A 16,842-nucleotide genomic window follows, 5' to 3' on the forward strand; every position below is an offset into this window, starting at 1 on the left:
TGGAATGTCCAGCTAAAGCATTTCTTGCAGTGACTTACCCAAAAATTAAAAGTCTTCGTCATCCCAGTGGAAAAACAAAATTCCTGCCTATGCCTACTGTGAATTTTGGCAGGAATCTGTCTGCTTAGAAAATAGTACTCTCCCTTGATACGGTTATCTGAAAAACAGCTGATATGGCCTTTATAATATAAATATGACAAAATATAAATTTACTCTTGAGTGAATCAGTGTAAACATCTTTTTTGTTATTCAACAGATTCAAATGTGTGTGTCCACACATCTGCCCAGAATCTACTCTATCTCCATCTACTCCGTAAGCCTGCGAAGCTGGTATAAAAAAAATAACAGTAGCCTACTGTGTCCATAGCGGAAAGAAACTGGAGCCGTGACATCACGTCAAGAACCAAGGAAGGTATGACCATAGACAGAATATAGACGATGACGTGTGGCGGGTTTTTGTTGGATATTACCACTATGACCACCAGGGGGAAGCAACGTTCGTTACTGTTCAATCTTACGTGCGGAACAAAAGCGCATTGCTCCTTGACACATGTCACGTATCTGTGATCTTACTGCTTTAGGACTTAACCTTGAACAATGGAAGAAAGCCTGTTATATCTTGCCTGACCAAATCCACCGAGCCAAGGATTGTAATGATGCGTGTGTTGTCTTTAAGGCAGGATTTAGTCAGACTAGATTGTCTATTGTAGATACCAACCTCATACAGTATAGCCTACTCTACTGCATGTGCAATATTGAAGTCACTCCTAGACACTTTACTGATAGAGTTTCGGGAAAATGACTTGCTTGAATAAGTCATTAATTTCAATAAACTTGTATTTCTCCTTCTAATGTTCAATAGCTTATGATCCTGTAAGATTTTTAGTTCAACTACAAATCTTCAATACAGAGGTTGTGCCAAAACGCAATACTTGGGCCCACTGATGAAAGAAAGCCTTAGTTCACAGCTCACAAGACTTCAGTATCACTGTAAAGACTGACAGTGCCATATTGATACAATCAGCCAGGAGAGGGAGAAGGGTGAATGAAACTGACTCGGGAGTGATTAACAAAGCAGAGTTGCTAAGGCATTGTGTGACTCTTGACAGAAACTAATCATCTCACTCACCAATCATCACTGGTACCACTAATCAAATCACAACTAACAGCTTAAAAGAAGGCCAAGACAGACGGTCGGGGTGCATTTTGACTTCGATGCTCCCAGAGTACATGCTACGTGTATTTTCTGTTGCTGCCATATTTTGCCAATAAAGACAGTTTCTACGAAGACCAAGATTTTCTCGTCCGGAACCTTATTTTTTCTTACATTGGCGAGCCAGCCCAACGCGAGCTGAAAAAAAAAAGAGGGGAGATTCCTGACATCAGCTTCCCATACGGTGAGTATCATCTTTCGTGATACAGCTTCCACTTTTAATTCAGTTTCACGTCTTCAAAGAACCTACAAGGAAAGGAGGTTTCCTGACTGAAATTGTTGGTAGTAGTCTTTGTTTGTAAGGTGCAGTAGAAGTTGCAGGGTTTAAGTCCATTCATTTCTCTAAAACAACAATTCTAAAGCAACTGAATTGCCGACGTACTGGGTATAGGGAACTGTTGCCTGTTTCGTGCTTACAAATCGACAAACTATTCTAAAGTAACAGAATAGGGCCCGACGGACTGTGGCTAGGATTTGTTTGCGACAAGCTGTATACATTCCTAAAGTAATTGGAATAAGAGTTGTTGGTTCGACGTACTGAACCTGTTTTTGTGCTTGCAAATCGACGAACTATTCTAAAGTAACTGAATAGGGCCCGACGGACTGTGGCTAGGATTTGTACGCGACAAGCTATACGTTCCTAAAGTAATTGGAATAGCGTTGTTGGTTCGAGGTACTGAACCATACAGTAGGTGTATAAAATATTCCTAAAGCAACTGGAATATAAAGTTTAATTTTGGTTCAACGCACGGAACCAGGTTGCGGTGATTAACGTATCGTAACGTATTTGGAATTGTTTTTTGCGAATCAGCAAGCCCGATTGCTGTTTTGGGAAATAGAGGTTTTTTGCGCACAGAGGTGGTGCGAGGGTGCTTTCCTAACTCTTTATTAAGTGGGAACAACTGAGAGAATCTATGATAATGGAATCGTTTATTCTTCAGTACATTGCTAAGCACGGCAAATCAGATATGTTGGAGGGAATAGAGAACCAGGAAAAGCCGTATGAATGGGCTGCCTTCCAATTTGATAGGAACACGACCAATAAACTTAGGAAAAAAAGTAAGGTTGCAATGGTTTTGAAAGGCGTCCTTGCTTCTTACAAATTAGGCAATAAAACATTGGATGCTCTCAAAGCAGAGAATGAAAATTTGCGACAGCAAACTGGTGAGCTTCTGACCTCGTTACAAAGCCATCAACTTAACGCGAATTTGAATGCCGAAATCCAGCTAGATCTGCGCAAGGAGGTAGCTCAATTACACAAAGAACGAGGAGCTCCACTGTGAACTCTATGCTACGCAGACAGAATTAAAAAGCGTACGAGGTACGTGCGATTACTTGTATGAGAAGAATAGTAACGCTCCGGGGAACCGGGTTCGGGAGGAAAGTGACGGCGCGGTTTGGAGTGACGCACAAAATACAGGTTTACCTCTGGTGGGGGATGGCAGTTCGTTACGTACCCTAAAATTCCCCGTAGCGCCAGTTCACGAGACCACTACTATTATACCGGGGGAAGGGGGAAACAGAGTAACCACTACAACCACTGTAAAGCCGCTGTCTCCGAGCGAGATTGAGGCTCTCGTAAAAAGTATTGGTGCATTTGTTCCCTCAAAGCGAGATCCGGTAGAGTTTCTTGCGAATTTGGAACGTATGGTCGGCCTACATAGATTGACTGATGTTGACGCATGTGTCATTTTGTCTGCTTGTTTACCCCATGCTCTTGCTAGTGCGCTTCCACTGGACATACAAAATCGGGAGGCCAACCAACAACGCAGAAAAACGGGGTTGTTGGACATTTTGACATTATAGTGGCATCGCTGGTTTAACACAACAGGATCCCGCATTCAAATCCGCATTGATTGCACAAAGCGATTCGAATACTCGGAGGGCTTTGGCGCTACATATAGATTCGCATGCCGCATACGCAATATCGTAGCAAAAATGACACAGCTATATAACAGAATCTCAGCATTAACCAATCTAGAAAGCAACCAGTGGCTGCACTGGCCGAGACCACATCACGCCCGAATCATACTCGTAAATCGGTGTCGTGGAAAAATGAAGGTTATGTGCCGGAGGATGTGAGACAAGCGAGGGGTGAAAGGCCCCCCTTGTTTAACCCAAACGGGGAAATTTTATGTTATGCTTGTGGAAAGGAAGGACATATTGCCAGGGAATGCAACTCAACATTAAAAAGAACATCTCCATATTCGGAGATTAGCAAACAGCTCAGTGAAATGCAGTCGGTTTTACAAAAACTGAGCGCCGAAAACGCTGAATTGCGCGCAGCTAATAAGGGGATGGGATCGAAATGTGCTAATGCTTCAGCATAGGGGTTCCAGGCCTCCGTGAACCACATTGCACCTTTGGAACGAGATACCTATGGTAGGCCAATTGTAAATGTTGCTGTTGGAGGCCGATGCAACAGTTGGCTAGTGGATTCTGGTGCTTCCTTGTCAATTATACACTCAGATAGTCACCCTCGCAATCCCACGAATACAATTACTCTGGAAGGTTTTGATGGTACAGTGTCTATTGCTTCTCAGTCGGACAGTTTGGCTTTTCGAATTGGCAGTGATTCTTTTAATGCTAAGGCTTGGTTCAGTACAACTGGTGATGCTCGCAATATTTTGGGATCAGACATAATGAAGAGGCGGGGATACATAATCGATTATGGCAATAATTGTATTTGGCGCAATACTCAGAGTGGGGATGATTTAGTCGAAATTTCTGATGTGCATGCGGTGTTTGCTATTAAGAAGGCAGAGGATTATGATTTGGATAGCTTGTTGTCACATGATGATACCCAGCTATCAGACCTGTTAGGACAACACAGAGGGGCTTTCGCTAAAAGCAAGCATGATTGTGGTCGCATTGATCCGGGTGTCATAGAGGTGAATGTGCAGGGGCGGGACCCACCCCCTCTCAGACAGTACAGCTACCCGAATGAAGCAAACCCCTATGTGCAGAGTGCAATTGACTCCCTACTTGAACAAGGTATCATTAGGCCGTGCTTATCTCCATGCCTAGCTCCTATATGGCCTGTACGTAAACCGGATAACTCATGGCGTTTATGTATTGACTATAGGGAACTCAACAAGTGCACCCCCACATGTGCGCCTGTGGTAGCTGCCACACCTGATGTTCTAGCATCCCTTCTCCCAGAAGCTAACTATTATTCTGCCCTAGATGTCTCCAATGGTTTCTGGTCCATCCCACTGCATCCTGATTGCCAATACAAATTTGCATTCAAATTTAAAAATACCCAATACACTTGGAATGTGCTTCCACAAGGTTTTGCTAACTCACCGACATTATTCCACCAGTGTTTGGCAAATGTGCTAGGTGCTTTTTCTAGACCAGAATGTCTCATTCAGTATGTTGATGACCTATTGTTGCAGACTGCAACAAGGGAGGAGCATGTCAGTTTACTTGCAGAACTGCTTCACCTCCTTGAAGAAGCAGGAATCAAATTGAATCCCAAGAAAGCGCAACTTCTCAAATCGGAAGTAACTTATTTGGGCATTAAAATTACCAAAGGGGGCCACCCTGATCCACACAAGGTAGAGATTATTCAGCGACTTCCAGTTCCAGTTTCAGTCACAGCTTTAAGATCATTTTGGGGATAGTCGGATTTTGTAGGGACTTTATTGAAGGCTTTGCTGATATTGCCAGACCGCTTAACTCCTTACTTTCGGGGAAAAAGAAAAGTCTGATGCTTTGGATTGGGGTCCAGAACATCAAACGGCATTTGAAAAATTGAAAGATGCGCTAATTAAAGCTCCTGCATTGCGTAATCCAGACAGATCACAGCCATTTATTTTGCAGACCGCAGCCACTGAGGAAGCTCTATCAGCAGTTCTGTTGCAGGAAGTTCAGGAGAATCTGCGGCCCATTGCATATGCCTCCCGTGTGCTCTCTCCGGTTGAGAAAGCATTTGACTCATGTAACAGGCACTTTTTGGCAGTTCATTGGGGAATGTCCCATTTCGAGTACATTTACGGCTTTAATGAAGTGACACTCCATACTCCCCATACACCCCTTCAGCTTCTTTTGAATGGCAAAGTGAAAGGAGTATCTAATTCAAGATTAGCACGATGGACTTTGGATCTGGGTTCCAAAAATTTGAAAACTGTGTACAAATCTTCATGCATGTTACCCCGTACACTTCTCTATGAAGGTGACCCTCACACTTGTGACACTAAACCTGTCCAGCCTCTGGACAGTGTCTTTGAAGTGTGCGCTATAGAAGAAGCCATGGCTGACGGGGACCTGAAGAACACACTTGAAAGTTGTTTAAAGATTTTAAATAATGACACTGCACACCCAGAGAAATTTCTTAGTCTCCAGAATGGCCTGGCGTCGGACTTCACCGCCCTCACAAAGACTCTGTATGATTTGCGCAAGGCACATGAGCCAAAGGGTACAGTTGGCAGCCCTCTGGAGCAGCTAGTTGTTGAGAACTTTGACGATGAGCAAGTCTGGCAGGAGCTGGAGCTTCAGAATGCTGCGGTGCTTAAACACTTTAATGTAGCAGTGAACCAGGCAGTCAGAGATGAGACAATAATTCTGAAGGAGGATGAAGAGGAGTATGAGGAGGAAGAGGAAGAGACTGGAAATATTAACAAATTAGATGATGAGCAGGAAGAAATGAGTGAGGAAGATGTGGAGGATGAGGAAGATGAGAAGGAATCCAAGCCCTTAAAATCTTCAAACGAGGCAGTGGAGAAATTCACAGACGAAGACTCAGATGTGGACTTTGATGTGGATGAACTGGAGAAGCGGACAAAGCAGCAGAAGCTGACTAAGCTCAAAGCTCAAAGGCAGGTTGGCCCTGGATCAGAGGTGGATGACCGGTTCTTCAGGCTCTCTGAGATGGAGGCCTTCCTGGAGGAAGTGGAAAAGAGGGAGGGGAAGGACGATGATGGCGACAGTGAGGTTGATTACTTCCAGGACTTGCCATCAGGCGAGGATGACGAGCTGGACCTGGAGGAAGAGCTGATGCCGAAAAAACAGAAAAAGATAAAGTTCCAGAAGAGTTCCAGAAACTTGAAGTACAAAGACTTCTTTGATCCAGTGGAAGGAGGGTCGGCTCAGAGGGACCCTGAGGAGGATGAAGATTTGGGGTCTGAAAAAGATGGAGAGAGTGAAGCTGGGATGCAGGATGATGATGAGGAGGAGGAGGAGGATGAGGGGAGCCTGGAGGAAGATGAGCTGGAAAATGCTGAAGGGGATGAGGAGAGCCCGCAAGCCAAGGGAGCCTTGAAGAAGGTGACCTTTGACCTGTCCGATGAGAGTGAAGGAGAGGAGATGGAGGACATCCTTGGTGGAAAGCGTGCAGAGATACCAGAGACCAAGGCCAGCTTTGTGAAAAGACAGGAAAAGATGGCTGAGAAGATCCAGCAGCTAGAGAAAACTTCTCTAGGGGAGAAACCATGGCAGCTGATGGGGGAGGTTTCCGCACAGACGCGTCCAGAGAACAGCCTGCTGGCGGAGGACGTTCTGTTTGACCAGGCCGCTAGGATGGCCCCTGCTGTTACAGAAGAGACCACATTAGCACTGGAAGATATTATCAAACAACGAATCCGGGACCAGGCATGGGACGACGTGGTGCGCAAGGAGAAGCCTAAAGAGGAGGTGTTTGAGTACAAGAAGAGGCTGACCCTGGACCACGAGAAGAGCAAACTGAGTCTGGCAGAGGTGTATGAACAGGAGTACCTCAAACAGACGCAGCAAAAGACAGAAGAGGAAGAAAACCCTGCCCATGTGGAGATTCAGAAGCTCATGGATTCTCTCTTCCTCAAGCTGGATGCACTTTCAAACTTCCACTTCACACCCAAACCTCCTGTTCCTGAGGTGAAGGTCCTCTCCAATCTGCCTTCCATCACCATGGAGGAGGTGGCTCCAGTCAGCGCCAGCAGTAGCACCCTGCTGGCCCCAGAGGAGATCAAAGAAAAGAACCGGGCTGGAGACATCCTGGGTGACTCTGAGAAGACGGCCACAGACAAAAAGCGTGAAAGGCGCAAGAAGAAGCTGACGAAGTGTCTGAAGCTCCAGGAGAAGGAGAGGAGGCAGAAACTGCGAGAGGCCAACAAAATGGGGGAGAAGAAGAAGGCTACGAAAGCAGAGGTTGCAGAGAACCTCAAGAAGGTCACCAAAGGAGGAAAAGCTGTGGTACTGAAGGATGAAGGGAAGGACAAGGCCCTTCGGTCCTCCCAGGCCTTCTTCACACAGCTGCAAGACCAAGTGAAGAGTCAGATCAAAGGAGCCAAGGACCAGAGCGCCAAGAAGAAGAAACAGAAAGAAGTCTCTGCCGTCAAACTGAAATTATTATTATTATTATTATATATATTATTATTTTTATTATTGATATTGATATCAATATTAAAAAAAAAAAAAAAAAAGGCAGTATCTACAACACTGCATAGAAAGCAATGTTTATTCATTATCATTGTTTCACTGTTATGACCACCCTGTACTGTCTGGCCAAATGTCCATTTTTTTCCTTCACCCATTTTGTTTTTTGTTTTAAATGCATCTTTTCCCCCACCACTCATTACACTGATTGTCACACAGCAAGCATTATCATACACCATTCGCATCACACCAGGTTTTTCTTAAAGCACACATATCTCCTCCCAACAAATATCATTTCAAAACACCCACTTCTTCACACATGTATTGGTTTCTTATGCTTGTTGAATACTTTCATGGTCGGGTTTGGTTACCTCTCTCTCTCTCCTGGTTGTAAGTCAGTAATGGATTAGAAGTCACAGTGTGGTTGGTCTGTGACTGGGACAAGGCAGCAAAAGCTTTCATGGGACCTAGGCGTGTGAGGCACAGTAATAGTCCAATGGCGAGGGTGTATCCCGAGATGAGGGCATCACCCAGAGGCCATCAGCAGTTGAGAGCGACCCGCTGGGAGGGTATCCGGAGAGGCATGTGAGTAAAGGATGCTCTATGCCATACTAAGAAACCATACTGCTGGACTAACCGCAAGAGTATCCAAATGAGTGATGGTCCATGTTCGCAAATAAACCATCAAAGGGGGGATATGTAAGATTTTTAGTTCAACTACAAATCTTCAATACAGAGGTTGTGCCAAAACGCAATACTTGGGCCCACTGATGAAAGAAAGCCTTAGTTCACAGCTCACAAGACTTCAGTATCACTGTAAAGACTGACAGTGCCATATTGATACAATCAGCCAGGAGAGGGAGAAGGGTGAATGAAACTGACTCGGGAGTGATTAACAAAGCAGAGTTGCTAAGGCATTGTGTGACTCTTGACAGAAACTAATCATCTCACTCACCAATCATCACTGGTACCACTAATCAAATCACAACTAACAGCTTAAAAGAAGGCCAAGACAGACAGTCGGGGTGCATTTTGACTTCGATGCTCCCAGAGTACATGCTACGTGTATTTTCTGTTGCTGCCATATTTTGCCAATAAAGACAGTTTCTACGAAGACCAAGATTTTCTCGTCCGGAACCTTATTTTTTCTTACAATCCTGATACGCGGATATGTGACTGCGGATATTTGTCACTGACACGTTTTTCCCTGCATGCCAGGAATTTAAAGTCATTTGTTGAAAAATCTTTGTAGAAATGCCTCTGCCCTATTCATGGGTAGAATTTTTGCTGAGTTGTTTTTACATTCATGCCAGTAGACGACAGGGGCGCTAGAAGCACAGGGTATTGTTTGAAAAGCTCAATTTGCTGAATTTCAGCACAAAGTTCATTTCGCATGTAGGCTACAGGGTACAGTTAACTGCCAACATTACGTATTATAAAGACAGACAATCTGGCCGGAATATTATTCGTAGCAGGTCACCCTCCGTGAAGAACAGGTAATTCGTCTGTTCAGACTGCGTCAAGCGTCGCGAGTGTATAGAAATGCAACAAACTTTGACAGTTTGTGCAGAAATTGTTTCATTGTAACTAAGAATTTCGCAAAACTTGTAGGTCTATGCGTTGTGATTACCATACAGAAAAATAAAGTTGATTGTTCAATGGATGGTGAATAACCTGACAATTGCAAAACAATTGCAAACAAAACTCTGAGGACAGACCGACGAAAGTGTGTTTCAAGTGTGTTAATTTCAGTGAGTGTATGTTTTTCTATTTAAGTGAACCCTGCTTTAATCTGAATTATACTGGAGTTCTACTTTGGTTAGGTAGAGTCACAGCTGTCTGATTCCACTTGCAAACGCACATGCAGCGGTATCGTTAATGGGTGCGTTCCACTGGAAAGAGAGCCGCTTAGAATTTCCGGTGGCCAATCATGTGACATGCATACACAAGGTTATGGTGGACATGTTAACGGTAGATGAATACACTTACTAATCACATGTCGAGTTTTCTTCCAAGTAATTTATTTCGGTTAGTTGTCAATGAGTATAGAGCAACCTAAAGAACAGTTTTTTTCCTTGCGCACAAAATGCAGGCGTGCCACTGGAACTGGTTCATGCTTTTTTCACAGTGTTACTGTATTAGTTCGCAGACATATCGATTCCGTTAGATGCGTGCGTGTGTATGTGATAAATGCATTGAGATTCATTGCCATTTAAACGAGCATAATTATTTCAGAATATGAGAGGTAACGGGTAGCATAATGAGTGAAATTGTGTTGAAGAGCTTGCGGTAACTCTGCTAAATGAAGCAAATCGCTGTTGCAGAAAATGTCGTCCATCAAAGTAGAGTGCGTGATTGACGAGAGGAGTTCGATCGGCGAGGGCCCGGTTTGGGAAGAGAAGGATGGAACGCTGCTTTTTGTTGACATCACAGGCCAACGGATCAGCAGGTGGAACCCCGAAACTAAGCAGACCGAGAGTATGACAACGGGTGAGTTGTGCTCAAGGACTGAAGGCAGAGTTTTTCCCCCCCCAGTTTCTATCTCAGCACGTTAGTTTATGAGTGTATTCTTGAATTTCTGCTTAGTGTTAAGACAAGGGATGGGCAGAATGTTATTACATGGGCTTAGAAACATCTGCAGAGAATACAGAGAGGGAACGTAATAACACCGTTAGGCTATTTTGTGAATGTATTTTTACATTTACAATTTTAGAAATAGATTGTTGGTAGAATTTTTGGGGTCATTTGCCAGTCATTTAAACAAATATACCATGCAATTCTGTATTTGAAAAGAGCATGTAATACTAAAACAAATCTTATTGCAATGGCCTCTTTATTTAGTGATTTAGAATCATACATTCTAACCTCTATTTATGTAATGAGAAAGTCCAGCAAGGTTATGGCATAGTAGGTGAAGCGTTTGTGTAAGCCTGTGTGTTAGCCAAAATGGCTAAACAGACCCGGCAATAGAAAGGCTATTGGCCCAATAATTATATTTCTCTAAGGGAAGTCACAGTGGCATTTTGCTGTCATATTACATTTAAAGAGTAGTTCAGTCAGCAGATGTACAAAGCACAGAAAATGCTGAATTATTTCTCAAGATGCAGTGAAATGAACGTACTACGCTATAAGTGTCATTAAGCTGACGGGACTGTCAGAGCTAAGAGGGGCTTTGGCCAGGTATCTCTTCCTAAAACGCCACCTCAAATCCAGTGGAGCTTGCACTGGGATTTGGCAATGAGGGGTTCACTGAACTGGGAATGTGGGGGAAATCATCCTTTTTGAATCTAAATGGGACTTGTGCAAAAATTCTAACAAACAAACAAAAAAAAACTGCAAGAAATAGAAAACTTATCAAAATACATAGGGGTTCAGTGCTGTACAATAGTTAGGGAACAGGGCTAGTGACCTAAATGGTTGCAGGTTTGATTCCCCGGTAGGACACTGCTATTGTATCATTGTACAATATTCCATAGCTGATTTACTTCAGTTCATCCATCCGTATAAATGGACACTATGTTGCAATGAAAAAGGTTGTGTAACTTGCTCTAAAGAGCGTCTGATACAAGCCCGTAACGTTCGCCCGGCAGAGAGGTGTGTGGGTGCTGTAGTCCCGCGGAGGTCCGGTGGATATGTCATGGCAGAGGGAACTCGCTTTGCTGCGGTGGATTGGGAGAAGAAGACTTCCACAACGATTGCCCATGTGGACGGCGACAAGCCCAACAACCGCTTCAACGATGGCAAAGTGGACCCGGCTGGCAGGTTTTTTGCAGGTGAAGAGATGAAGTGAAACTTCAACTGCAATACGTTTTACTTGTATGCTTAATACACAAGGGTTCTCTCCCTGGCGTGATTGTTTCCTGTTAGGGGGGTAGTTTAAATTCAGTTCAGTTGCCTCTGTGTAATCGTTTTTACGGATAAAATGCCACTTCACAGAAAAATATGAGATAGGAACTTGGGAAAGACCTAGCCTGAACTGCTCTAAAAACTGCAAGTCAGGTGAAAAAGCCCCATTGGGAAGAAACTTCTCAAACACTTCAGTTTGATTGATTTATTTTTTGGGACGGTGGGTTATTTTATTTTCCCCGCTGTAAATGCTTGGTAAATCCTGTCTAGGTTGATTTTGTGATGTAGGCTTGATGCAGTTGGCATAGCGGTGAAATAAGATGGGCTTTTAAATTATTCTTAAATTCTCCTTTATGCTGTGTGTGGGCGTTATATGTGTGTGTATGTGTGTTTGTTATATGTGTGTGTGTTATAAATGTGTGTGTGTGTGTGTTTGTTATATGTGTGTTTGTTATATGTGTGTGTGTGTGTGTAATCTGCCCAGGTACCATGGCTTTGGAAGTGCGGCCTGCGGTGTTGGAGAGGAAGCAGGGCTCCCTGTACACGCTTCACTCAGACCACACCGTGGTTAAACACTTTGACCAGGTGGACATCTCCAATGGCCTGGACTGGTCCACCGATCACAAAATCTTCTACTACATCGACAGCTTGTCCTTCATGGTGGAAGCCTTTGACTATGACATACAGACAGGAAGTATCTGTGAGTAGAGACTACACTTTGCGTATTCAGTGTTAAAAAGCATATAATTTGCTTAATTACTGCTGCAGCCAAACACATTTCTTCAAGGACCTTATGCCTTATTTATAGTGTGTATTCACTTAAGGTTATTTCAGCCGATACCCACAACTGCAAAATTCTTCTGTATGCCACCTCTTTTGCTTATGTGCTGACAGAATACAATGTCCAGTCACTACAACCCGATCTTGAATGGTATATTAATATGTATTTGTATATCTGTGTTCAGAAGATGGGTGTCATGGGTTCTACCTGTGGGCTCATGCTAGGACACCATTCAGCGTAGTGATGTAGCCTGATGCTGAACTGTGAGTGTGAATCATGCCAGTGCTGAAAACATATAGAGGCCACCAGCATTCACTTGGAATGATGTCCCAAAATGATGGGGGAAGTTACAGCAGAGACATAGGCCTGTAATTACAACTGGAAGAAATTAAATCAGGCAAGATGCTTTAAAAAAAGAAAAAGGGATTTTATGATAATTAAAACTGGTTGGCATTCATGACAGTGGGATTTGGTGAAAGTGACACGAGGTGGTGTGCGCCTTTCTGATTGGTCAGAGAGAGGGAATAGCGGTTGTGTTTCTCACGAGCGGTCTGTGAAGGTAACCGTCGGAGGGTCTACGCCCTGGAGGAGGACGAGGGAATCCCAGATGGCATGTGCATCGACTCGGAAGGGAAGCTGTGGGTGGCCTGCTACAATGGCGGGAGAGTGGTCCGCATCGACCCGCAGACAGGTGTGTGTGTGTGTGTGTGTGTGTGTGCGCATACATGTATATCTGTGTGTAAGTGTGTGTGTGTGTGTGTTTGTGTGTGCATGTAAATCTGTGTGTGTGTGTGTGCGTGTGTGTGTTTGTGTGTGCTTGTGTGTGCATATATGTATATCCGTGTGTGTCTATGTGTACTAGTGTGCATACATGTATATCTGTGTGTGTGTGAGAGAGAGCGACTGAGTGACTGTGCCTGTGTGTGTGTGTGTGTGTGTGTGCATGTGCATGTGTGCGTGTCAAAGCTGATGAAAGCTGAATATTGTTTCAGTACATATCCACCTATATAAATACACTATGGGCCTGTTTTACAGACACACATGTATTAAACCTTGTCCTAAATAAAATTCAGTTTTGAATGTAGATTCTCCAAACAAAACTCAGTCTAGTCCAGGACTAAGCTTAATCTGTGTGTGTGAAACCAGCCCTAAATGTAAAGAATGTAAGCTGTGTAAGTCACTCTGGATAAGGGCGTCTGCTAAATTCCTGAAGTGCATTTTTCAGGCACACGTATGCAGACGGTGAAGTTGCCTGTGGATAAAACCACTTCCTGCTGCTTTGGCGGAAGGGACTACTCTGACCTGTATGTCACATCTGCTTACAAGGGAATGGACCAGGACTACCTGGCAAAACAACCTCAAGCAGGATGCGTATTCAGGGTAAACGATGACTGGACTGTATTCAATTCAATTCCGAGAAAATTGATCTGTTACATTGTGCATCATGTGGCTATGAAGGACGGTTTATCCCATGTTTGCATCGTCAGTGTTAACAATTAATATCAAAATGTGAATTTATCCATGGATTCAGATGAGAAATGTTTGAAATGTTCTTTTTTTTCCTACAGATCACTGGATTGGGTGTGAAAGGGATTCCCCCAAACGCGTTTGCTGGGTAAACCGGTGAACGACGGTTGTGAAATCTGTCTGTGATCGATCTACGCTAAATGATTGGAGACGACACATCAAAATAAATTTTCCTTCCCATGAATGTCTCACCATTTCATGGTGATCTCACGTTGTTGCCAAACCACAGTTCAAAATCCAAATCAAATTGGGAAAGAGGTAGATGCACAAAACCTTGGTGTCTAGCTGCTAAAATGGTAATTTTCTGTCACATTTAAAATGATGATATAATGATCATGACACCTAAAGCAGGTGTGTTGGGACTGGCACTGATGCTGCTAATTCACCCAGTGTTAATGGCGTGTAAATGATACCATTACTAAGGCCCAACTGGCAACAGTATTCAGCTGTATACGGACATAGAGGATCCTTGTCTATTATTCCACTGCTGTGCTGTGTTCAGTCATACATTTGGTATTTAGAAGTCAAATACTTTCGCTAGACTGTCAGTTTTGACCAGACCGTAAAATCGCAGTGCAAAGAGAGTTGCGCTGTACTGGCCTTAGCCCCTCTGCTTTCAGCAGGACTTGTCAGGTTCTCGACAGCCAGGGCAAGCATATTACATTACAGGCATTTAGCAGACGCTCTTATCCAGAGCGACTTACACAACTTTTACATTGTATCCATTTATACAGCTGGATATATACTGAAGCAATTTCGGTTAAGTACCTTGCTCAAGGGTACAACGGCAGTGTCCTTACCCGGGAATTGAACCTGCGACCTTTCGGTTTCCTTCCCCACTGTGCTACACTCCGTCCTATAAATGAATTATTTACCTGGGTAACCTGAAGAAGTCTATCCTGACGGTTGAGCCATGGTGTCACACACAGACCCTTTGGGCTGTTTAGCACATGTAGTGACAAGATGAGACAAGACTGATGATGAAGGGCAAATTATCTTGTTGTTGAGCTCACTGAAAGTCCGCAGTCTAGCAACAGGAACGGCTTGCACAGCTGAGACAAACCAACGTAGTGACATCACAGCCTAGCTTGTTCCAAGATGTCTGCACCCTAGTGCTAGTCTGAGTGCTAGTGCTAGCAAATTTCTGTTTATTTTTCCAGCCAAAACAGGTCAATTTCAGATTTTAATGCAGGGCCATGTTTTATCTACGGTAAAAAGTAAATAAACCAGAGTGCTTCCACGTACTCTTTAAAAATGTGCTCAGCATGCTTAAGCCAATCATTGAGTTGTAGTTCACCAGAAAATGTGCATTTCAATTAGATTCAGCATCACACTTAACTTTTTGTGCATTTGCCCCATACTTCTGTGTTTTGTTTAAAATTATAATTGCACTTGGTGTTGGTACTGTGTTTTGCCGAGCTGCCCAACCATATTCCTGGAACTCTACTGTCCTGCTCCTGCAGGTTTTCATTTCAACCATAATTTGGCACCCCTGATTCTACTAATTTGCAGCTTAGTGAGATCTTTAGCTGTTGAATGATGTGTGCTTTGTTAGGGTTGGAATGAAAACCTACAGGATCGTAGATCTCCAGGAACAGGGTTGGGCTGCCCTGGTGTATTGAGTCTTGAGGACAGAGAAATTATAGTATGATAAAATCATAGATGGGTGGATGGATGGATGGGTGGATAGATGTATGGATGACAGACTGAGAGAAATCACAGGATGATATAAGGATGATATAACTACAGACGAATCACTGTGTAATATAACTACAAACATAAATCACTGTATGATATAACTACAGTCATACATCACAGTACTCCAGAATGTAAATCTGTAAAGTGAATTATGAAAAGACTTGAGATGGGCCAGTATGCTTTGATTTTGACTCAGTTTGACTTTCACTTTGGATCTGTGGAGCATCCATTGAAGTTCATATGGTAATGATAACTTAATGCACTGTTGCCATGAATTAACCAATACCAGCATTTTGTAATAGAAAATATTGTTTTATCAGCATTTAAACAAATGCATTAGTTTGAGGATCTACATTTGCTTGTGTACAATTTACAGAAAAATACATCCTAAAACGTGATTGTTAAATTATTCAGAGAAGTCATCTGTCCTGTCACAGGAACATCTTTAGGAGATCTGTTGATCTGCTGAGTTTCTCCTGTAAAAATTTATATTTACTGTATAAAAAGATAATTTGTCTTGATTGAAAATGATGTAGGCTGCTTAAACTGTATTTTAGCTCATTAAAATAATTATTTACTTAACAGTAGAACCCCAGAGATAAGAACTCTCCAGGAGTGGGGGTTGGAAATGGTCATGATGGTAATATTCAAAGTGAAGTCCACCATTTAAAATCTGCTCCAATTATTGGTATTTACTGTATAATTTTTTTTTTAATTAAAAAAATTAAAACATTGCAAACCAAGTTATGTTAAGAACATAGCCTATGTGTGTTGATTACAGAGAAACAGAAAGCCGTTGACCAAGAAAGCCTGCTTGGGGAAAGCTCACATTTTCACCTGGACAAAACCAGACACATTTTTATATGTGGTACAATGTGCTTTATTCAGCAATTTGTGCAGTTTTTCAACAAACCTCACATATAATCCCATAACTGGTTTTTATAGACTTTAAGTAAGGTACACCTTTAATCTTAGATGGGTCACCACCGAGAATGTTGATAATGTTGATTGTTCTTGCCTCTGAAAACAGGTTGTTGTATACCATGTTCGTTTGACCAGTCCGTAACTCTGAATTTCCTTTGTCAGAATTGTATCTTTCAGGTTGGACTGCATATTTGTGTTGTCTTTATTTAACCAACTGTAATAGTATGCACACAATTGTAGCAACTAAAATGTTCTAGGGTTGGATCAACAGTATTTGGCTTATTGGGTAATTGGACCAATAAAATTGGAATAAAAGCTGTTATACGGAAGGCCCTCCAGTCAATGAGTTAAACATAGATTTGTAATTTATGCTGCCGATTGTTCTCTTGGGAGTGATGGATTGAAAAGTAAATATTCCACATGATAACGTTTGTGTTTCCACTCTGTGCGTGCCTTGCGTGTGTATTGGGTTCTGCTATTGCCAAACCTTTGTCATTAT

At 42.9% G+C, this 16,842-nt stretch overlaps 2 protein-coding genes across 5 annotated transcripts; both read left to right on the forward strand.

Moving 5' to 3' along the window:
• Positions 1-388: 388 nt before the first annotated feature.
• rgn (regucalcin) lies at positions 389-16,672 on the forward strand. Of its 4 annotated transcripts, none has more exons than XM_064309753.1 (7): positions 389-412; positions 9,892-10,057; positions 11,158-11,340; positions 11,898-12,113; positions 12,754-12,885; positions 13,420-13,574; positions 13,763-16,672. In XM_064309753.1, exons 2-7 carry the CDS (start codon positions 9,895-9,897, stop codon positions 13,811-13,813), a joined length of 900 nt encoding a protein of 299 aa, XP_064165823.1. In that variant the 5' UTR covers positions 389-412; positions 9,892-9,894; the 3' UTR covers positions 13,814-16,672. The 4 variants fall into 4 exon arrangements, with proteins under 4 accessions (XP_064165823.1, XP_064165821.1, XP_064165822.1 ...); XM_064309751.1 differs by lacking the exon at positions 389-412 and adding an exon at positions 8,868-9,063; XM_064309752.1 differs by lacking the exon at positions 389-412 and adding an exon at positions 9,100-9,318.
• On the forward strand, positions 5,443-7,537 carry LOC135241243 (U3 small nucleolar ribonucleoprotein protein MPP10-like; the record flags this gene model as incomplete). The annotated part of the gene is made up of 1 exon (XM_064311465.1): positions 5,443-7,537. A coding segment is annotated over exon 1 (2,070 nt), but the record flags the coding sequence as incomplete, so codon positions are not given.
• Positions 16,673-16,842: the final 170 nt, after the last annotated feature.

This window comes from Anguilla rostrata, chromosome 15 (genome assembly GCF_018555375.3).
Source record: "Anguilla rostrata isolate EN2019 chromosome 15, ASM1855537v3, whole genome shotgun sequence".
Lineage (NCBI taxonomy): Eukaryota > Metazoa > Chordata > Actinopteri > Anguilliformes > Anguillidae > Anguilla > Anguilla rostrata.